Genomic DNA, 15754 nt, shown 5'->3' with positions numbered 1-15754 from the left:
TGACTGAGAAGTCAGACCTGGAAGGAGGAGTCATCGGGGTCCAAAATCTGTAAATGCTTGCTGTAAATAAAGAGTAATGGCTTGAGAAACTAGGGCTCGAGCAGCACAGTTTGGGAGAATAGACAATCTCCCAAACCCCCCATCTAGACCCCAACCATACAACAAAAGAAAGAAAAGGACATCCGCAAAGTACAGAAACAACAAAGGGAACACGATGATCATAGGAAAGAGGTTAAAAAGAAAAAGAGGAAATAGGAAATAGAAATATCCCAGCAAATATAAAAAGAGAGTAAAATATTCTACCAGCATGTAGGTAACCAAAGTAGAATCAATATACGGATAGGACCACTAAAGGGTGACGAGATAAACTCACTGGGAGACAACATGAAATGGCAGGATTACTGAATAAATACTTTGCCTCCGTTTTCACTGAAGAATCTGACAGAGGAAATGACAACAGTGGAAGTCAAGAGAATTACTGGAAAAGTTAAGATAGAAAAAAAGAAGTTGCTAGACAAACATAAGGAGGAAATAAATCCTGAGTCCACATAGACTGTACCTGCAGATAATCAAAGACTAGGCAAGAGATAGCAAAGGTATTAATATCCATGTATTGTTTAAAAACTCCATAGGAAAAGGTATAGTGCCCGAGGACTGGAAACTAGCAAATGTAATTTCTATCTTCAAAAGAGAGATGGAACTAATTTAGAGAACTTTTGACCAGTTGGCTTAATGTCAGTATTAGGAAAGATACCTACCACTAAAAATGAAATAAAACATCTAGAGTATATATTTTCAGAATGATTTTATGAAAGGAAGTTCATGTTTAATCAGTCTTATTGGATTGTCTGAAGAAACAGTACTTGGATTGGATGAGGGCAATGCAGTGGATGTGGTATACTGGACTTCTAGAATCCCTTTGATATGATACCTCATAATAGGCACATGACAAAAGGTCAGGGTGCATGGAATCAATGGTCAGGTAGTAGAATGGATTGAAAGATGGCTATAAAACAGAGGAAATGAGTTAAGAGTAGTTTGTCAGACTGGTAGAAAGTGAAAAGTGATGTATTGCAGGAATACACGCCGAGGCCATTATTGTTCATTATATATGTAATGATATGAACTCAAAAATCAGAGGCTTGGTGCTAAAATTTGTAGATGACACCAAATTCTCTAATAAAGTTAAGGACTGCATGAGAACACAGGAAGACATAAACAGGCTTGCAGAGTGAATAGATAAATGATAAAACAAATTCAACATATAGCAGTGGTTCATTTAGTAGGATGAATAAAGAGGGAGGTAATGTTAAATTTATGTAGAATCTTGGTTAGAGTATGCCATTCTGGTCTCCATACTGCAAAAAGATTATTGAAGCACAGAAAAGATTTACAACTGTTACTGATGAAACTATCAGGAAAGATTGAGCAAGCTGGGGCTCTTATTTCTGGAGAAGAGAAGCCTAAAAGAAGACACTAAAGAACAGACAGCTCTTTGAAACTATTAAGAATTTAGATAGGGTGGACGTTGAGAAACTGGCTCTATTGTAGCTGTGTCCAAGAGGCAGAAGTATAAGATAGCCACTAACAGATCAAATAAGGAATTTAAGTGGAATTTCTTTACACAGAGAATAGCGAGAATGTGCAAGTCACTATCCTATGGAATAATGAAAACAGATATATTGATTCATTTAAGGAGATGCACACATGAGGGAGAAAGGAATAGAGGGGCAACATGGAGGCAGAAGGAAGTGGTGAGTGGGAGGTGGCTCATCTGAAGAGTGAAAATGGGTACAGGCCAGTTGGACCAAATGGCTTGATTCTGTGCTGTAGATTCAATGTAGATTTCAGGGTAAGAGAGTTACTTTCGAGACAGCAAAGTGCACTGGTGTGAAAACCACACTATCCTGCTGTTTACAGACTAATCTGGACATGTGTCTGAGTTCAAACCATCAGGGGATAACAGTTGCAAAGCACAGACAACACATAAATAACAAACAAGCTGATGTCCCTATAGAGCTGGAGATCCAGCTGCCCTGCTTGTTCAGTGGAGATAACATCAATTTCAGAGGAATGAGAAGTGGCTAAAACTGTAAAGCAGTTTCACAACAAATCAGAGTAACTACAAGTATCTGGGGAGAGAAGCTGAGATGTTTATCGCACTGTAATAATATGTTTTATCAAACATTATTCAGAAAGATGATGCACACTTTGTGGTTTGATGCAAAACTTTAGTCTGTGTCAAAGATTCAGTGTGCTGCAATCAATCATGTGTAAACAACAGATATTTTGCATTGGTGTCAATAACTGCCATTGTGAGGTGGGGGGATGTTGGGGGATTACCACTGTGCTGCCTAGTCACTCAGCAAGAACAACATTTGGGCCCTCTAACAGTCTGCACCACCTCACCCCTGATTGGTATCCATCTCTGCCCAAAGACTTGCTGATGATAATCAACTGTTGCATCCCATAATTAGCTATTCATTATTTGAGCCAAATGAGCCAGTTTGATTTGTAGGCTTAGTATAGAGACATTTCCTGCTGTTTTAAAGCCACCTCAGTGACCACTGCAGCTCAGTGAAAGTTGAACAACTGCTGATGCGTTCGGTTGACTTTAGTCCATGGGTATAATTTGGTTCTTAAGGATTAAGAAATTCTGCAAGTTTCCCCCTGACAGATCAAGTGCAAACAATGTTCAATTTTCTGATGTAAACCTTATTTGCATAGTTATTCACAATTCCTTATGCAACCTCAAACAGATGATGGGGGAGAAAAATTGCTTTATCTAACTTAAGTGAAAGAGCTAATAAAAAGTGGGCAAGAAAAATCAGAAAGCTTTAGGAGTTGCAACACACAATGCTTCATCAGCAAGGCTAGAGGAGCAGGCAATAAACCAATGAAGGGAACCCTACAGGCAGGTACATGTCTGTCAGCAAGTGATGGAGCAACCCAGCAGACACGCTCCTGTTTGACAGCTGCTAATGTTGAGGTGGGGCTACAGGAGCTCCACTGCAAGGAAGGTGACCCTTATATCACCTCATGATACTACCTCCGTCAGCATGGTAGCAAGCCTGTGAAGAGATGCAGCTTCTGCACCTGCTCACCGCCTGTGTTGCACGGTAGCTGCAGGAACTTTTACGTGAATGACACAACTTGGCAACTCTTCTTTGCTGGCTCAGATTCTCAGAAGACTTATCCCTGTGCCAGGGAGGTGTTCCAGGTGCTGGTTGGCAGCATCTTGGCAACTGCAACTAAGGCTATGGATTATCTCTGGGTGTCTCTTTTTTACATATAATATGAGGTAGGGCACAGCCTGCTGTAATTGGAGTGCTTCTGGAAAACCGTATATGACAACGGTTAATCAGGCATTCGCACATCTCAGTGATATCACCTGGGATCTTATGTCACAACTCCCTTTGAGGAGAGGATCCTTCAGCAGCTTTGTATCTGCCAACTCTGTCCGCAGAGTGTGTTGCAGAGGGAGGACATTGGCCCCCTCTTGGGCAGCCTGGCCTGCCTGGTATCCCTCTGGCATCCACTCTTCTAAACAAATCACCACAGGGAATTCTCATACAAAATTCAATATAAACGGTATGCTGTATTAGTTTTGTCAATACACAATAGCGAAATATATGCAATTCAATAACATTAGTTGCAGTAATTCACTCAGGGCAAAAGACTATATAATTTAAAACAACTGGAACAAAGATTCATTGAAAGCTTCAGTGGCAGTAAGAAGAATAAAACAATGGGAAAAAGGTAACATAAAGGGCCCAGAAATGCATACAGTTGCATTTGTGCCCTATAAAGGAAATTTTGAGCTGTCCCATCCCTAGCAACCCTTTCGTTTCATGGGAACAGACTGTCTTTAATATCTGGCACATCTTCCTTCTTAAAAGCCCCATCTTCATTTTAATATGGAAGTGAAAGTCCACTCTACTGTTGATGGGAATTTCCACCACCTCCCACCACCCAACTCCCCTAAGTTCCCCAAGACCTGACCAGGAAACCCCCCCCTCCAACCCCGGTTTAACACCTTATGATGTCACATCTGTTCCTGTGCATGACAACAGAACATGGAAACTGCCCCTGTAGTGGAAGGTTTTGTTGTTGCTAACCTGAAAGAGACTGGCGGCCTCCAGGATCTGCTGGACATTCTGTCTGGTGATGTAGACTTTGCTGGTGTAAGTGTAATCCAATAACGTCTGCATGGTATCGGCATCGACACCCTTAATCACTATCTTTTCTTCATGTTTTTCTTTAAGGTCATTACAAAACATCGCCCTGGGAGAGAAAAGAAATCTTGCATGAAACAATAATTCATTCATTTTGGTTCTTTTTTTTGCCAATTCTGTATTCCCTCTTGTTGAAATCGGATCACCTGGAGCCAGGTGAGGGTGAGGCAGGTTTGAATATAAATTGTTCCATGGCCATCATTAAATTCCACCCTGTGATCAGACTACAAATCATACGACATGGAAGGAGGCCATTCAGGCCATCTTGCCTGTGCCAGCAATTTGATAGAGCAACTCAATGAGTCTCACTCCCTACCTTGTCCCATAGCTCTGAAAATGTCTCCTTTTCAAGTATATATCCAATTCCCTTTTGAAAATTACTATTAAATCTGCTTTCAAATCATCACAACTCACTGGTTCTTTTGCTAGTTACCTTAAATCTGTGTCCTCTATATCGAACCCTCCATCAGTGGAAAAAAAACAAAAAGCTAAAAGCTTTTTATATTTATTTATATATTTATTTATTTATATTTATTTTTATATTTATATTTCACCTCTCTCCTAACTATACTTCAGTTCCGCCGAAGGGTCATGAGGACTCGAAACGTCAACTGATTTCTTCTCCACCAATGCTGCCAGACCTGCTGAGTTTTTCCAGGTAATTCTGTTTTTGTCCTCCATCAGTGGAAACAGTTTTCCTTATTTGCTCTATTAAAACCTCACGATTTTGAACACCTCTATCAAATCTGCTCTTAACCTTCTCTGCACTAAGGCTAACCCCAGCTGCAGTCTCTCCACATAACTGGAGTCCCTCATCCCCAATATTCTGGTATTCTCCTCTGCACCCTCTCCAAAGGCCTTGACATCCATTAACAAGAAGCTGCTTTGGAAGAAAAGAACCCAAGAGGACTTAATTCCCTCTCTCATTTGGAAATGGAAACCTATAGTCCCCTCAGTCGCCAAACTGCCCTCCTTTACATACCGGACAACGTAAAGTTAGTATTAAATCAGTCAACAGAGGGTGGTGGGTTGAATCCCCATCTAGGACTTGAGAACAAATATCAACACAGTGCAGCACTGAGGGAATGCTGCAAGAACAGGATAGGTGCTGTGGTGAGGGAAATCACCAGACCCCTTCTGAAAGAAAAGCTCCCTTGTTTAGAGCTGCAGTAAGTAGGCCCGAGCTCAGTAAGTATCCTGGCAAAAGTGGAGAAAGGAATAAGCCACTCTAGCACATGATGAATGGAAGATGCAAAGAGCCACAAGTAATCCACAGTGCCTAACTAAGGTCCTTCTAACTACTGTTCATATTGAAGCAACACCCTCACTTCACGAAGTCACCTGCATTTTTGGCACATGGATGCTTATGTCAGTTCATAATTTACTGGCATATTTTTCATCAACTGGTATATGGAGGGTCTATGGCAACCCAAGCCTTCTGGGTTTCTAAAGTAGCGCTCAGTCCCCAGCAAATTTGTTCTACCTGGTGCCATCAGCAATTGCCTGAGCCTTTGTCTGCTCCTCAAGCTGGAAGATCTTAGAGGCCCATAGGCCCCTGTAGACTGAACCTCCCAACATTCAACCATAGAAACAGACAACATTCCTGAAGCAGCACAGGAGAGAAGAGGGGTCATAGAGCTGACCCCAACACTCCCCAAGCCTTATTCCTGCTGATTGAATATATGTTTGAGCCACAGCAATTATTGGGGAAATATAGGCCTAGTTGTGAGTGAAGCCAATGTACATTTAAAGCGCTGTATTTTAAAATATAACAGCTTTCCAATTCATTCTCTAAGTCTCACTTCACTCCTAGCACTGAGCATAGCAAAGTAAAGAAGGCCGAACACAGAGACTGGTGTAACTGTGTTGGGTTAATGTGGGATTGGGGAATAAGAGCATTGATTGTTGGTGAGTCTGATGATATCAGAGGAGGGAATCAGTTTGATATCTCTAAAATGTTTGTGTTTGAACTTTGCCATCTGTACATAAATCTCCATCTTAAGACAGCCTGGTAAGACATTGACTAGTTGAGTCACCAATTCCAGGTGATAGGTTTGATCTCAAGTCTATGTTCCAGATGGCTGATCTCAACCTGAATAGTGCTATAATTAGGATTGGAGTTCTCACCCTTTCATACTGGTCAACCAGTTAGGTTTCAAGTGAAAATGAGCTTTTTCAACTCCCATTTAATGTGATGTGTGCGGCCTCTTTAACATGTGGAGATTTTCAGAGCCTCAAATCACTCCACGGGACCTTGTATGATACATCTCTTCTGCACAGTTCATTCACTCAATGTTGTGTAGTCTTGGAAGAGATAAATTGTACAAGGTGGGCAATTATATTCCAATGCCTGGTATTAATAGGATAGCAGCAGCCTCAAAATGGGGCAGATAACCTCAGTGGCCTGTTATCAGTGGCAAAGAGGCCAGCAGCATTATCAAAGGGGCCTATCACTGGATATCCAGAGTGCCCCATCCATTTCAGCAAGCAGGTCCCATTATAATATCCAGATCAGGATCTTAGTATCTCGACTAACATTTTCGATGGGAATTGGATGGACCTTGCTCCGTGTATTCCCTGACCAATTCCACGGATGATGGAACTAAAGTGCCCAGCTCTGGGCCCCAGAAAAATAATCTTGGAAATCGCAGCCTGTGCCCACTGCATTTCCTTTGCTGGCGGCCAGGGTGACCTGATAATGGGAGACCTGAATTCAGCACATTACAAAGGGACATGATTAAGACTGTAGGAAATAGGAGCAGGATAGGCCATACGGATCCTCAAGCCTTGTCCACCATTCAACAAAATGGCTGTGATCTTCTACGTTTACTCCACTTTCCTGCCCTTTAGCCATACCCCTTGATTTCCTTTGTGCTCAAACATCTATCGATTTCAGTTTTGAATATACTCAATGACTGAGCTTTCTGGGGTCAAGAATTCCAAACATTCACAACCTTCTGAATAATGTAATTTCTTCTCGCCTGTGTCCAAAATTCTTATTCCTTATCCTGAGCCTATTCCCCTTAGTCTTAGACTTACCAGCTGGGGAAACAGTCTCAACATCTACCCTATCAAACCCTCTTGCTTTTCAATGAGACCACCTCTCACTCTTCTATTTAGAAAATATAGACCCATCCTACTCAATCTCTCCTTAGGGGACAAGCCTCTCATCCCAAGAATCAATCTATTGAACCTTTATTTCACACCTTCTAAGGCAAGTGTATGCTTCCTTAGGTAAAAACTACGGAGTAGTACAGATGTGGTCTCACCAAAACCCTATTTAATTGCAGCAAGGCTTCCCTACTCTTATAATGCAATCCTATGCAATAAAAAAATTCTTTCGAGTTATCAACAGTCACAGATTGCAACTCTTTTGAGTACAATCACAGTTCTTGGTTTCCAGGAGTGGGACATGAACCCACAACCTTCTGATTCAAAGGCAAGGGTGCTATGGACTGAGCCACAGCTGACACCTCATCCTATGCAATAAAGGGGAACATGCCATTTGCTCTCCCAATTGCTTGCTATAACTATGTTAATTCTCAGTTATTCATCAATAAGGACATCTAATTCCTTGTGCACGCCAGCATTTACTCTCACCTTTCATAAAGATATGCTGCTTTTTCCACTCTTCCTACGAAGGATTTTTAAAAATTTGTTCTTGGGATGTGGGCACTAATGGTAAAATCAGCATTTATTGTCCATCCCTAATTAGCCTTGAACTGAGTGGCTTTTTGGCCATTCACAGGACAGTTAGGAGTCAACCACATTGCTGTGGGTCTGGAGTCACATGTAGGCCAGACCAGCAGATTTGCTTCCTTGGAGGACATTAGCAAATCAGATGAGTTTTTATGGCAGACTGATAGTTTCATGATTATTATTAATGAGTCTAGCATTTTATTCCAGACTTATTAATTAATGGAATTTAAATCCCCCAGCTGCTGTGGTGAGATCAGAACTGTCTCCAGAGCATTAGAGTAGGTCTCTGGGCTACTAGCCCAGTAACATTACCACGGTTTTAGCATCATTGGAGGCCACAGTGGCCTGGGAGGAGGTCGCCAGGGTTATCAATACCAAGGGGTTGCAGAGGAGGACTGCCCAGCAGTGCAGGAAACTCATGAACGGCTTAATCCTCGCCAGCAGGATAAGTGAACCATCTACTCTCTATACTCACATCACCATTTTCTGAATCTGGCATGAGACGGGGGCGTCAATGGCAAGGCCAGCATCTGTGCTTTCCATTCCTAAAAGCCCTTCACAAGGTGTTGGGGTGCTGCCTCATTGCCCCACTGCAGTCCACGTGGTCTGCTGGTAAGGAGGCAACTGTGGGTTGCTCACCCAGCCACACTGAAGGCAGTGGTACATTTGGTGGTGTGGATAGGGTGGTGGGGTGGGGGTAGAGGGAGGAGGTTCCAGTAGAGGACAATTTGTAGATGCTGCTGATGCTATGCCTCTGCTGCCCTTGTCCTTCTAGCTGCTAGAGCTTGCAGGTCTGGAGGGGGCTGCTGAAGTAGCCTTGGGGACTAGCAGCAGTGGATTGTTCACATAGCACACACAACTGCCAATGAGTCGGTGGAGGAGGGACTGAATGTTGAGGGTGTTGGATGAGGCGTCAGTCAAGTGGCCTGTGTAGCCCTGGATGGTGTCCAGCTTCCTGAGTACTGTTGGAGCTATACTTATCCAGGCAAGTGGACAGTATTCCCTCAAACCTCTCTCTTGTGCCTTGCAGATGGTGGGCAACCTTTGGGGATTCACGAGGTCACTTCTCAGCCACAGAATTAGAGCATTTGACCTGCTCCTGCATCAGGAGTGCTTATAATTCATCTATTTATCCTTATGCAGGAGAAGACAGTGTACAACAGGTGTGAGAGGGAGGAGAGAGGAGAGGGTATGACTGACATCCGGCCCCTCACACAATATGAGTGGGCTGCTGAGCTGGCAGGTGAGGACCATGACTGTGCCTGTGCTGACAGTGAGGTCGGCCTCCCCCAAGCCCCCAGTGAGGAAGCATGCTTAATCTCTGCAAATCAGAATCTGAGGGTGAGGCTCGGTGCAATATAAGAGGCAAGGCTAGGCAGTCACTTATTCCCTATTCTCTCCATTCCAGGTGCCAGTAGGAAGAGGGGGAGGCCAGCCCCCACACCTGGACTTGGTCCCAGCCCCCAGGAGACTTCGGAAGCAGGTGAGGACAACTTTTCTGGAGTATCAACGAGACACAATGGAACAAAAGGCAGAGATGTCAGAGGCCCTCAACAGAGTGGCACGTGAAGTGGAGGAGTGTGTCCGCGTACAGCCTGATTCAGTGGCTTCGACATGCGAGTGCATCAAAGTCTCTATGGAGAGGATGGCGGACACCATGGAGACCCTTGTCTAGCAGAACACCCAGTTTCTGCTGGAGCTCCACTCAGACCTGCACTCCATTGCTGTAGGCATGGGTCAGCTTTTGCAGTGTCTACATGAGAGAGGGACAGGGCACCTCGACCCCCTCGGCTTCTCCTCCAGCAGTCAGCAAGGGGCCTTCAGGCGTCAAAAGTGGGGAAGGTTGTCAGGCAGACATGCCTGGGGCTTCGACCCAGGACTCTCTAAGGGTGTCCATGCATTCCGAATCCGCTCTGCCTGTGACCCCATCAGCTCCAGCCTCTGAGGCCACAGAGGGTACACCTGCCCCAGAGCAGGAGACGCAAAGAAGGTGGGCCCCCTCAGGCCTCGGCCCTCCAGAGGATGCCTGCCAAAGTCATCAGAGGCAAGAGGCATTGTAGTCAGCAGGCTGCCTCCACCTCTGCTGCGGATGTCGGGGAAGAACCTGGACGCAGTAGTAGGGTAAGAAAACTTAAGAAGTATCAAGTTCACCCTGGTGGCACAGGTCTGCCATTATTGTAAATAGTTATTGCATCTTTGCAAATATAATAATCATTGCACTTCATGGAGGACTCCTGGGTTTTTCTTGCTACTGCTTGAGTTATTGCCTGTGCGAACTCATCCACACCGCCCCCCGCTGCCCCACCTTTTTCCGGGCGGGGGGGACCAAGGCTGGGTCTATGTCCCTCTTAATCATGACTGCACATGGAGGCATCGCTCTTTGCCAAGTCTCTTGCAGGCATGTGCGAGAAGCCTCCCAGTCACACTATCCCCCTTCCCTTCACTACCCAAAGAGAAACCTTTGTCTTGTCAGGATAGATAATCAGGGTTCTCCTTCAGTTGTCCAGTTGAGTTGACCTTCAGCTCCACCCACCCACCCAATGACCCTCCTTCCACCTAGCATTTTTTTTGTTGGACATCAAGGGTGTCAACATGCTGATCTACCTTCACACAAGGACACATTCCAAACTATCTTTAACGCCTTCTACCCTCCTCCTGTAACCTCCCCCATCCCCCAACACCATTTACCCATCCCCCAGCCCCACCGGTGTGACCTTCGCCCTCCCATCTGTCACCCTTGAACGTCCCCCCATCACCCTTGAGCCCATCACCATCATCCTTCAAATGCCTTCCATCCCCAATGAGCCCATTCCTGTCATAGTCCCCATGCCCCGCCTTGATCCAGCCCACTCCCAGGATCCATGTTAAACTTATTGTCCCCTCCAACAACCCAGAAGAGATCTACACCTGTCACAGACAGACCTTCACCCTCCCACTTTACCAGATCCCACTGGCCCCTCTCACAGCTACAGTGTCCTTCCATCACCAGTAGAATTAATAAATCTGGAATTAAAAGCCTAATAATGACCATGAAACTATTGTCAATTGTTGTAAAAACCCATTTGGTTCACTAATGTTCTTTAGGGAAGGAAAACTGCTGTTCTTACCTGGTCTGGCCTACATGTGACTCCAGACCCACAGCAATGTGGTTGACTCTTAAATGCCCTCTAAACAAGGGCAATGAGGGATGGGCAATAAATGCAGGCCTAGCCAGCGATGCCCACATCCCATGAATGAATTTTTTAAAAATTCCCTCGGTTTTTCCTCCAAGATTGCATCTTCAACAGCACAGAACTCTCCCTGGTCCCTTTCAAGGCTCCCTGGTTTCTTCCCCTCCTTCAAGCCTCCTTGGATCCCACCCCCCCCTTTGTCTTCCAACCACATCCCCCCCACTTTTATCTTCCAGCACCACACCCCAGCCACCCCGCCCCAGTCGGTCCTGCAGTGATCCAGGCTATGGCTTTTCGGATAAGTGTTGTCTTGCCATGTTGGTCCAGCTGTCAATCGGACCAATGTGAATTTCCACAGGGATCAGTGCTGCGGCCTTAACTATTTACAATGTATATTAATGACTTGGGTGAAAGGACTGGCTATTGTAGTCAAATTTTCTAACGATACAAAGAAAGGTAGAAAAGCAAGTTGTGAAGAGGATACAAAGAGTCTGCGAAGGAATATAGATAGATTCAGTAAGTAGACAAAAATTTGGCAGATAGTGTATAAAATATGGAAAAATATCCAATTTAGCAGGAAGAATAGAAAAGCAGAATATTATTTAAATGGAGAGAGCCTACACAGCAACTCATGAAGGCTCCTTCCACAACACCTTCCAAACCCATGATCTCTACCACCTAGAAGGACAAGGGCAGCAGATACATGGGAACACCACCGCCTGCAAGTTCACCCCCAAGCTACACACCATCCTGACTTGGAACTATATCGCCGTTCCTTCACTGTCACTGGGTCAAAATCCTGGAACTCCCTCCCTAACAGCATAGTGGGTGTACCTACACCACATGGACTGCAGCGGTTCAAGAAGGCAACTCACCACTACCTTCTCAAGGGCAACTAGGGATGGGCAATAAAAAATGCTGGCCTAGCCGGCAGTACCCACGTCCCATTGTAAAATGCTGCAGTACAGAGGCAACTGGATGTCCTTGTACATGAATCAGCAAACGTTAGCAAGCAGGTACAGCAAGTAATTAGGAAGGCAAGGGGAATGTTGGCCTTTATTGCAAGAAGGATGGAGTATAAAAGTGGGGAAGTCTTGCTACAACTTACAGGGAATTGGTGAGATCACACCTGGAGTATTGTGCACAGTTCCTTATTTAAGGAAGGATATATTTTCATTGGAAGCAGTTCAGAGAAGTTCAACTAGGCTGATTCCTAGGATGAAAGGGTTGTCTTATGAGGAAAGGTTGAACAGGTTGGGCTGATACTCATTGAGTTGAAACATATAAGGTTCTGAGGGGGCCTGACAGGGTAGATGCTGAGAGGATGTTTCCTCTCTTGGGGGAAGTCTAGAACTAGGGGGCACGGTTTAACAATAAGGGGTATCCCATTTAACTTGGAGATGAAGATGAATTTCTTCTCTGAGGGTTGTTAGTGTTTGGAATTCTCTTCCACTAAGAGCTGTAGAGGCTGGGTCATTGAATACACCCAAGGCTGACTTAGACAGGTCCTTGATTGACAAGTGGGTCAAGGGTTATGGGGGACAGGCAGGAAAATGGAGTTAAAGCCACAATCACATCAGCCATTATATTATTGAAGTGCCTCGATGGGCCGAATGGCCTAATCATGCTCCTGTTTCTTATGATCTTATGAGCTTAGCTGTCAGCCATAGTTCTGAGGTGATTCTATTGCCTATGAGTCTGAAGATCATGGACTCTTCAGAGACTTGAGCTTATAGTCTGGGCTGGCACTTCAATGCAGTACTTTTGGAGGTGCTGTCTGTTGAATGAGGCATTAAACTTCTCAGGTAGGAATAAAAGATCCCGACTGGAAAAAGAGCAGGGGAGTTCTGTCCAGTATCCTGGTCAATATTTATCCTTCAACCAACATAATTAAAACAGATTACCACTTCATTATCACATCATTGTTTGTGCGACCTTGATGCTGCATTTTCTACATTACAACAGTGACTACAGTTCAAATGGACTTTACTGATTGTAAAGCACTTTGTGACATTTTGGGATTGGTGGAGGAGCTTTTTGAATGCAAAGTCTCTTTTTCTTTCATTAGTGTTTTATAGCTTTTTAACTTTTCCCTTTAGGTTCCTTATAAGGTCCTCCAAATTCCACCCACAGGATGCTTCCCTAACCCTGTGCTGTGAGGTGTGCTGTAGTGGGTTTGGGGAGGTTTATAGTCCCTCTCAAACTGCTTCCCACCAGTTGGCTGCAGGCAGTGATACAAATATGAACTTTCATTGTTCCACTCCGAGGCAGCACTTGTTGGAGCTCTGCAACACAACTCACTGTGCCAACCTGAATATACCTTTTCTTGACTTTTTTTTAGTGAATATGAAAATTATTTTTAATATGGGATATCTCACAAAGATAGGTTTAATGCCTTTCAACATCTTTTGATATTTTTGGGAAGTTCTAATGTTTTATGGTGCTTGTTCCAGTGGCTAGGGTAGGATTGTATTTCCAGCTGGTTCCATACTCTCCTCCTGAGAATGATCCACGGGGAGCCTTCCTCCCCATAGTTACACACAAAAAAAATCACTCACGGGCATCACTCTCCCCACAATAACCCACTGGAAGTTGCATGTGAAGATTGAGTTAGTGGTACTATAAGCCCACTATAAGCCAGACAATAATGGGTTCAAGCCCCAATTCAGGCTTGTGCATATAATCTAGCCTGATGTTACAGCGCGGTACTGAGGGAAAGTGCTGCATTGTCAGAGTTGCAACCTTTCAGGTAAACTGGCTCTACTTGAAGAAGATCAAGGGCATTCTCCTGGTATCCTGGCCAATATTCATCCCTCAACCAAAACCAAGAGGGTCAGTTCAACTTTGGTGTAAGACTGGTGACACCGATTCAATCACCTGTTTCTCACCTCTCCCTGAATATGAAATTTGGGAGAAATGTATAATGTATAAATGTTAATTTCACACTATTTTGCAAAGTCAAAATTACTCTCTCAAAAGTGAATTAAGAGCACATTACCTTATTGCTCCCGAAGTGATATTTCTGCATGCAAATTGGCTGCTTCATTTACTTATGGGCAGACACTGACTAAACTTTGAAAATGATTCATCAGCTATCAAGTGCTTGTGAAAGCTCTGATGACATAGAAGTTTTTGTATAGTTTCCTCTTTATCAATTTAAAAAAGCAGAACACAATACATGTGATGAGGTTTTGAGGTACTTCATTCCCCACACTCCTTTGTGCCTTTACACAGACCTGTGATGTGTCCCGCACTTTGGGTTGCCAACTTTGCTTGGACGTATTCCTGGAGATTTTGTCACATGATCTCTCATCTCCCAGTCACCGTGTATAACCAAACAGCCTTACTTCCTATTTTGAATATTTCTATAACTGGTAAATGAAAGTAAATGAATGAATCAAAGGAAATAACATAAGGTTTTTTTATTAATAGCTCTATTACTTGGGGCTTGGGTAGGACAAGCAATCCTTCACTTGGGTTGCTTGTCCTAGAGCCAGGAGATTAACAATGTTTGTCATAAACCTCACTCCTCGCATTCCCCAAAGTTCTGCCATTATGATTAGAGACAGCAAGAGGAAACCACACTGAGGCATTAGAATAGCTAACGCTATCCTTATTTATCAGCATTGGTGATTAAACATTGAACGGAAGGATGGGTACAGAGTTTCATTGAATAAAGGAGTTGGTCACACAATAGTGAGGATCTAGAGGATTGCTAGTGAATATTTGTTTTTCTTTTTTTCAATCAGCAGACTCAGCTCAAAGAAGGAACTGCCATGGACACCTGCGGAACAGTTTAACTCAACTTGCACTTATATAGTGATCTAACAGAGTTGAAACATCCAAAGCTATTCACAGGAGAATTATCAAACAGAGTGAGGACTTAAGGAGCTTCCTAAATGAGATAGATGGAGAGGCAAAGGGTTTAGGAAGGGAAGTCCAGAGTTTAGGGCCTAGACAGCTGAAGGCATAGTCACCGAAAGCAGGACGAAGGAAATATCAAACATCTTGGCCTGTGAACAAAGATAAAGTGCTCTATTTTGGCCTACCTGAAGTAACTGCTAGCAGCTGCCAGGACCACCCGGTGGCAGGAGAACTCCCTGTCATCCACACACAGCACAACATCTGTCAGGGCCCTCTCCAGGCGGAGGTCCTCCAGGGCACCCTGGAGGACTGTTGAGAACCCAGCATCGTCGAATGTCATCCTCCCATCAGGCGAGCTCTCTGTCAGCCCCTCGACGCCCCAGGAATGTTTCCCAGTCTGGTTGCCCGAGGACTTGTCGGTACTACTCTCCACCACGTCTGCCATTTCGCATGCTACTGTCTGATTGCTCCACTCTCCACTGACTGTAGCAGCGTTTTGAGGTTTCAAAGTCGGTTGTAATGTTGCCCTTTGACGGATTTCCTGCTCATGACTTGCTTCTTATCAGAGACCAACACACATGCAGAACAGGAAGAGCTGCACTTTCTCATTTTTTTCTCCATTCCCTCCCCCCCCCATCCCACATCCCGTCCATAACCTGCCTCTCTTTCGTGGAGTTTAGTTAGCCCACCGAACAGTCGTATATAAATACTTCTTATCTCAATCTTGTTTCTTTTGTGTAAAAGAAATTGAATGTAATACACAGATACAGCTCTGGTAAAATAAGA

General features: G+C 44.2%; 1 protein-coding gene across 1 annotated transcript in view; it reads right to left on the bottom strand.

Annotated features, from left to right (window-relative positions):
• The window catches only part of klhl6 (kelch-like family member 6), a 64035-nt gene extending 48508 nt beyond the window's left edge, over positions 1-15527 (bottom strand). The window contains exons 1-2 of the mRNA XM_078563548.1: positions 15154-15527; positions 4119-4284 (exon numbers count right to left, since the gene is read on the bottom strand). Of these exons, the coding sequence (XP_078419674.1) occupies positions 4119-4284; positions 15154-15413 (426 nt within the window). The 5' untranslated portion in view covers positions 15414-15527. The remainder of the gene's footprint in view (positions 1-4118; positions 4285-15153) is intronic.
• Between the last annotated feature and the right edge of the window lie 227 nt (positions 15528-15754).

This window comes from Cetorhinus maximus, chromosome 19 (assembly GCF_964194155.1).
Source record: "Cetorhinus maximus chromosome 19, sCetMax3.hap1.1, whole genome shotgun sequence".
NCBI lineage: Eukaryota > Metazoa > Chordata > Chondrichthyes > Lamniformes > Cetorhinidae > Cetorhinus > Cetorhinus maximus.
This window is presented reverse-complemented; position numbering and strand designations above follow the sequence as displayed.